The sequence below is a fragment of the Atta cephalotes genome, assembly GCF_000143395.1.
Source record: "Atta cephalotes unplaced genomic scaffold scaffold00001, whole genome shotgun sequence".
In the NCBI taxonomy this organism is placed as follows: Eukaryota; Metazoa; Arthropoda; class Insecta; order Hymenoptera; family Formicidae; genus Atta; species Atta cephalotes.
This window is the reverse complement of record NW_012130065.1, coordinates 3072797-3079980: the sequence shown is the minus strand read 5'-3', so window position 1 is coordinate 3079980 and position 7184 is coordinate 3072797. Positions and strand designations below refer to the sequence as shown.

Below are 7184 nucleotides of genomic sequence, written 5' to 3'. Positions count from 1 at the left end.
GTCTTTCTCTTGCCACGCGCGCCAAACAGCCTAAACGAGGCCTGGCATCGTGCTTTTTTTTTTCCCCGCTGCGTCCGTCGCGCCTGTATTCGCTGTATTCGAATATGTCCCTCTTCACCCTTGTCGTGTTTCCGGCTGGGGTGTTGTTTTCCCCGTTGCCATCCGTTCGTCGGGGACCTCCTGCCGGTTGCTTCTCGCATACCTCGCACGTTCTCGCTTAAGCCGACAGTTTATAACGACCGCCTATTGATTGTGCAGGGTCAAAGGCAATACATCAATGGCCCTAGAATCAAATGGCAACAACGTGGTGTGGTTGAACACAACCCGTCCTGATCAAATACAGCAGGTATGCGTCGCGCGTGAGGCAAGCGAGGAAGCGTATACATTTGCGAACACACAATAATCGACTGCTGATCATGTCTCATTTTCAAGTATTCAGTATCTAACTTGTGAATCGTGTTTAAGAGAATAAGATACTTATAGGTATTCATAATTTCTCATATAATTGATGCATCTTCTATCAGAGTGCCTGACGCACACCTTTCTGATCAACAGAGTCAACCAATCGAGCAGCCATTGAAGTGTTCCATGTTTACTCAAACGGAGCAAACTAATAGTTTTACTCAGACGGAACAGAGCAATTCAAGTTACGGAGACCAGAGACAGGTACATTCATTATTTTACAATAAATGAAAAAGAAAAAATTCAAGTTTCTCCTCTCTAATCATTCTCCAATCATAAATGATTTGTTTTTACAGCAGCAAACAGCAATGTTTGACCCACAGCAGATTCAGCAGCAAGCTGCTGCGCAGGGTCAGCAGTCGCAGCAGCAGCAGCAGACTCAGCAGATGTATGTCACATCGGATAAGAAGGAGGACAAATCTCAGCAGCAGCAACAGACGACTACTACTGAGTTCCCTTCCTCCTTCTATTACAACGTCAACATGTTGCAGAAGGTTCAGACAAATGCGGTGAGCACAATCAGTGCAATCACCGATGACAAGGGTTGTTACCGTTTCGATGTTCAACCTGTCGGTTATAATACATTGCTAAATCAGATGAGTATTGCTGCTGCGACCGCAAATGCAACGTTCAAGTGTGAGATTTGTGGTCTGGTCTTCGGTCACATGAGCCTGCTGCAGCATCATAAGCGGATTCACACCTCGACGCCCAGCAATTTGCAGCAGCAGCCGCAGCAGATTGTGGTACAAACGCCGACAACAGTGACTGTCGCCACTACACCAGAAAGACCGTATACTTGTGACGTTTGTGGAGCGTGTTTTGCATTACCGGGAGAATTAAAAAGTCACAAAACAAATATGCATCAGAAACCAAAGGTGCAAATTTGTGAAGATTGTGGCAGTGAGGACCCATGCGAACATCATCCAACTAAAGTTAAAAAGAGTATGTCCATTAATTTCAGCTATAATCAGTGTCAATCTCATGGTGATATTGATTTCAGTATTAATGCAAAAAAGTACAATCTTACAGCATTAAAAATTTTCAAGATTTTCACATTGAAAATTATATAGATTCTTGTATAAAATATTATGTACTGTAATCCTTATATGATGTACAAGAAATCATGATCGCTATTTTTATTCATGATTGATAAAATTTGTTTTTTTTTTATATTATTTTTTAATATTGTTTGAAGCATTAAAACATGCTTTAAAAAAACATCTTTTGTCAATTCTGTTTTTATCATTAAAATCAATTATTAAGTTCAGATTGATGTTAGATAGTAAGATTATTCACGGATTTTTAACTGTAACGAAATATGCATTTTTGTAGCTATCAAACCTGGTCATCATCCTGTGAAACGAAGGGGTGTTACCAGCGTCACCAAATGTCACAAGTGCAATGGCACGGGGATTATTTTTATAGGTAAGCATCATTTGTTAGCTTTCGGTCGCTGATTGGATGTCACTTAATACCCTTGATAAGCCGAAGAAAGATGTTGCTGATAAAGCGTTTTGAAAGCGTCCAAAGTTTATGTTTCAAATTTTATGTTAATGTAAACGTTCTTACAAAGGATTGCGTACTGTATAATCAAATCAACAATATCAGCGACATTTTATTCAGATATTTCGTCATCCTTTTTCCCTTCATACTTTTCATTGCTATCATGATCGTACATCGGGTGATATATGGTAGGTAAACACGACGAAAAACTAGATTCCGGAATCAGTTCCCTCGCAAAGTGTGGCGGCTGCAAGGCTACAGGCCGCATCGTCATAGGAAGTAAGTCGGATATAATTATCGTCAACACAGAGTATGAGATCTGTTTTGCGATTAGTATGTCTGAGTAATATCGCGTCTGTCTTGGATGATGACAGTTCAAATTTATTTTCCGTGATCACTTTGGTATTTGCAGTTTTATTGATGTTTGAGTCAACATATAATTTGTATAGAATATTAAATTTTATTATCAAAAGAAATATATTGGAATTATAACTTCTTTGATTATTACATAGTTTCATAGATTCTCTGAAAACTCAACGTTTAAATTCAATTTATCAAATCTTCTAAAACGTATTTATTAAAAATATTCGACGAAATTTTGAGTAATTTAATAAATACATCGAATGTTTATCAATAAATTAATACTATCAACGTTGGATTTTTGATATTGTTTTTATTTTATATTTGCTTGCATGTGTTCTTGTAGGTGGAATATACATTTCTGTTATCTTTCTTATTTTATTCGTTCTATTATTTAATATTCTTGCTATTTCAATTCTTACAAAGTGATTGTGATTATTTTATTTTGCTATTATTTTCTTTTCCTTGTTAGTAGAACTGTCGACATCTAAATTTAAGAACAATGGCACAGAATAAAAATCTCCCCTAAGGGACAGTTTTATAAATTATAAAATCGCCAAATTTTAATGTTTTCTGTATATAAGATGAACTTATTAAATTTCCGTTCGACTGTTTATAATTCTTTCGATTTATTTCGCGATATAGCTCATTGAAAATAATTTCATCATTTTTCATAGAGTAAATTGCGTAATAATCATCAAACCGCAAAATTTCATATTGCTTGTGGCGTTCAGATTTTCTTAGTGCACTAACTTTTATAACAACCTGCATGATCAGATTGTTTCATAATCTTTACATTTAATCATTCATTTTGTAATTTCATATTCCATGTTCATTCATATTTCATTTGTTGGATATAAGAACAAAAATTTAAACATTAGTATCACGAACTCATATCGCATAGATTCATAGATTCCTCGCGGAACAACTTCGAGCTTATCACTTTTGTAGAACTGGCCCTTCGAGGACAACTAAAGCTTTGTTTATGCTTTCAATTTCAGGTGGCAAGCAAAACAGTCAAAATCAAGCGGAGAAACCATTTCATTGTAACGTTTGTGATGGTACATTTTCTCGATATTCTTCACTCTGGTCCCATAAAAGACTTCATTCGGGAGACAAACCATTCAAATGTGAAGTCTGCGGCTTAGCCTTTGCTAAGGGTAAGTAAACGATTAAATTAATTAAATAATGAGACATAAAATAATGATGTATGATCTTTTTTACGCATACTGGCTAACTAAAGATTATATAAGCTTATTTTTTAATACAAATTTTGATTTCTTTTCCTTATAGCTGCTTATTTAAAGAATCATGGAAGAGTTCATACTGGTGAAAAACCGTTCAAGTGCAACGTTTGCGGCATGCAGTTTTCACAGAGCCCACACTTGAAGAATCACGAACGAATTCATTCCGGCGAGCGACCCTATCAATGCGAGGTTTGCGAAAAGACGTTTGCCAGACATTCAACGCTCTGGAATCATAGAAGAATTCACACCGGCGAAAAGCCATATAGGTGTAATATATGCGGTTCCGCCTTCAATCAAGCCACACATCTCAAAAACCACGCAAAAGTCCATACCGGTGAAAAACCGCATAGGTAACTTCAACCAAAGATCCGATTTATCGAAATGCATATTTGTTCCGCATATAATGAAATCTTTGTGTTTTTAGGTGCGATATATGCGAGATTGGCTTTTCCGATCGTTTTGCGCTGAAGCGTCACCGTGCGATTCACGAAAAATATGGCCAGACGGCACGAAACCAGAATGCAAATAATCCAGCAAACGCACAACAGGCCAACGCGAGTAATCAGCAGCAGCAGTCGCAGCAGCAGCAACAGCCACAACAGGCACAGCAAGGCCAAGTTGTGGTTGTAAATGCAACTACTCCTGTCACTGTCAGCCAAGGGCAAGGCCAAGTTATACTTGACGAGGTCTACAAGTGTCAGGTGGCCTTCCCAGAGCCTAAATGATTCAGCTAGAGAATACCTTTCAGGAGTTGGTAAAGAGGTTAACTTTTTTAACCTTTTTTTTTATATTAATCTCAAGAACAGCAAAATCCATGGATATATAATATAAAAAGTAATGGATTTTACGCTGAAAGAGTCAAGTGAATTCTGCACGAGTGACTGTGAACAGCGCAGCTCTTTTTTTTTGTGTATGTGCAGCCACTCAGATTTTGTGAAAGAATATTTGGTGACTGTCAATAGATTGAATTTAGATGGATAAAGATTTCAAGGGAAAAAAAACGAAAAAAAAATATGGACGGAGAGACTCTGCGTGAAGTTTGTGCGAGTGATAAATTTCGTGAAATGTATCCTCGGAAATTTAATTCGTAATATACAATTGGACGATTTTCAACCGCCAACATCAACGAAGTCTTTTTGTGAAGTAATAGAGAAATATGTCTACCTTTATATTTTGCCATTCGGAAAGGTGGAAAAAACAATTAAACCGTATCGCGGCATACATTTCGTATATATTAGTTTTCTAAAATAAAACGGAAAATGTAATTGTAATCGTATCATTCTTTCATACATGTATAATAATCGTTAATTTGTCCACGAGAACAAAATTGCTATACGTCTTGCCAGTATTTCATGATTTCATGAATGGCATTGTGCAATAGTTCCGACAAATTTTGCGATTAGCCCGACAAAGTGTACTTTCGAATGATTGTAACAACGGAGGATTGCGACGGCGTGTGTTTCGGTAATGAAAAGCGCAAGTATAAGGTATCGAATATTTTACTCTTTTTTTTTTTTTTTAACAAATTTAAATTGTATGATGAAAAATGCCCAAACCTCGGCCCTTCCAATTCTTCTCAACATCAACGTGAGGCTGAATTGTGTGTTTCACAATGTTTAAAATATCAATAAGATTTGAAATATCTGTTTAATTTCGACCGCATAAATTATTTATTTGACAAATGATATACGCGCTAGTGAGCATTGAGTAGTTAACGAGAATTCTGTACAACGGGAATTCTGTATCCGGGAAATTTTGTACTTGCGGATAGCGTGGAACGGAACGACATCGCGATTTGTGCGAGCTCTCTTCCGTCCAGTCATTCGAGATCAGAAAACATTGCATCACTGACGATGACGACAACGATCATGAAAAATTACGGAGTAGTGCGGCATACCTATGTAACTCGTTGGGGCTGCAATAATAATAGTGAATATTAACGGGCAAACTAAACCGTTTTATAATTTTAAGAAGCCGCGAACGACATGAATATATATTATAACTGATAAATAGTTGCTAGTTTGTAACAAGTAGCAAAGCTAGATTATATACATATAAATATATATATATATATATATATATATACATTAATTTTTATATCCCCACTTGTTAAAGCGATCCCGCACTGTCGCTACTTTTAAGTATCAATGATCACCAAACGAATAGATTATATTGATAGCTTTCACACATTCATGATTGATGATTTGTGTGCTATACCACTTTTAATCTCACTTTCAAAGTTATTATTTGGATACTTTCCCGAGAATGCTTTTACAGTTACGCAGTTTCAAACGCAAATATTTTCTTTTACTTATTTTTTTTTTGCAAATTCGTCACTGACAAGGAAACTCATGGAAGTCTTTACCTTTGATTTCGATGAGCTTTAAATATATTTATTTCAAGAAAAAAATAAGGAACACATATTTTTTGTAAGGGAGAAAGTGCAACATTCTTTTGAAGAAAATCGATTTTTTGCTTTTAAAGCGAATATCGTTGAAACTAGGGATGCATCGGATCATAAAATTGGATATTGGATGTCCGAAAAGAATGTAACATTGGATCCGGGAAGACAATTTTTCGAGTCGAATATCTGATATTTTCCGACCGAATTCCGAGACATAAAAAACTCAGTGAAACAAGAAAAAAGGGAGCAAAAGAATTGTATCACAGAAATAATAACTGTAGAGAAAAAAAATTGTAATTTTACAATATATAATATAGCATGAGTATGCATACTTATTTAGAGAACATTTATACATACAATAAAAAATTAACAACTTAATAATATAAAATTTCAACCGGGATATATTCCCAGATACTAATAATATCAGATTGGATAGTAAAAAAAATGATAATATCGGATGCATCCCTTGTTGATTTGAAACAGAAAAAATATTCCGAATGAAAGTTGAATGCTTAAAAATTGAAAAGTACTTTATCAAAAAATTAATATATAAAAAGTAATTTATAAAAAAATACATATCCCTTATTTTTGTCTAAAAGCAACATATTCAAAATTTTCGAAAAGAGACATTTTCATGGGTTTCCATGTGAGTTATTTTCGAACAACACCCTCTCTTTTGGGGATAATTTTAAAAGATTTTATAATTGCAAAAAGGATACAAACGGTTTAAGAGTATCTAAAATGATTCTTTTTACATGAAATTGATTTATTATGTATTCGCAGAAATTTTAAGACATCACTACGTGATTACCAATAAATTTGCCATTTCGACTCATACGGAATCTGGAATTGGGGATATTTCTTTGTTTTATTAATTAACTTGTAAAATAAAGGTACGCAATTACATATTTTTTCTTTTATATAATAGTAATACCTGTTACAGTATTTTTGATTAGACTAGAAACTTTATGCTGGATTTCCTATTCTCGTTTTCGGTTTTTTCGGGATTAGAAATAGAGCTGTCTAAGCCGTGACTCACGTGCAATTAATTTTACAGTTCATTTATCACCACTTCGTGTCGCAACTTCGCCGCTTGTAACTTTTGCGAATTGTACGGCAAAATGGTCTTAGCTACGTAATGATTTAGATAAGCTCCAGTAAATACGGTCAAAGACGAAGAAACTAGTGGTGATATATATGCTCGAAAC

General features: G+C 35.2%; 1 protein-coding gene across 1 annotated transcript; it reads left to right on the top strand.

The window, feature by feature from the left end:
* Positions 1-277: 277 nt before the first annotated feature.
* LOC105621773 (zinc finger protein 260-like) lies at positions 278-4837 on the top strand. Its single transcript, XM_012203262.1, has 8 exons — positions 278-346; positions 556-666; positions 759-1404; positions 1795-1887; positions 2158-2244; positions 3327-3485; positions 3619-3922; positions 3997-4837. The coding sequence occupies exons 1-8, from the start codon at positions 278-280 to the stop codon at positions 4295-4297; spliced, it is 1770 nt and encodes a 589-aa protein (XP_012058652.1). The 3' UTR covers positions 4298-4837.
* Positions 4838-7184: the final 2347 nt, after the last annotated feature.

Excerpts from the sequence above, each read along its gene's own strand:
- LOC105621773 (XM_012203262.1), top strand. The coding sequence starts at position 278 with ATGGCCCTAGAATCAAATGGCAACAACGTGGTGTGGTTGAACACAACC. Across the intron at positions 667-758 it reads GTTACGGAGACCAGAGACAG|CAGCAAACAGCAATGTTTGA; the intron begins GTACATTCATTA and ends TTGTTTTTACAG. Across the intron at positions 3,486-3,618 it reads CGGCTTAGCCTTTGCTAAGG|CTGCTTATTTAAAGAATCAT; the intron begins GTAAGTAAACGA and ends TTTTCCTTATAG.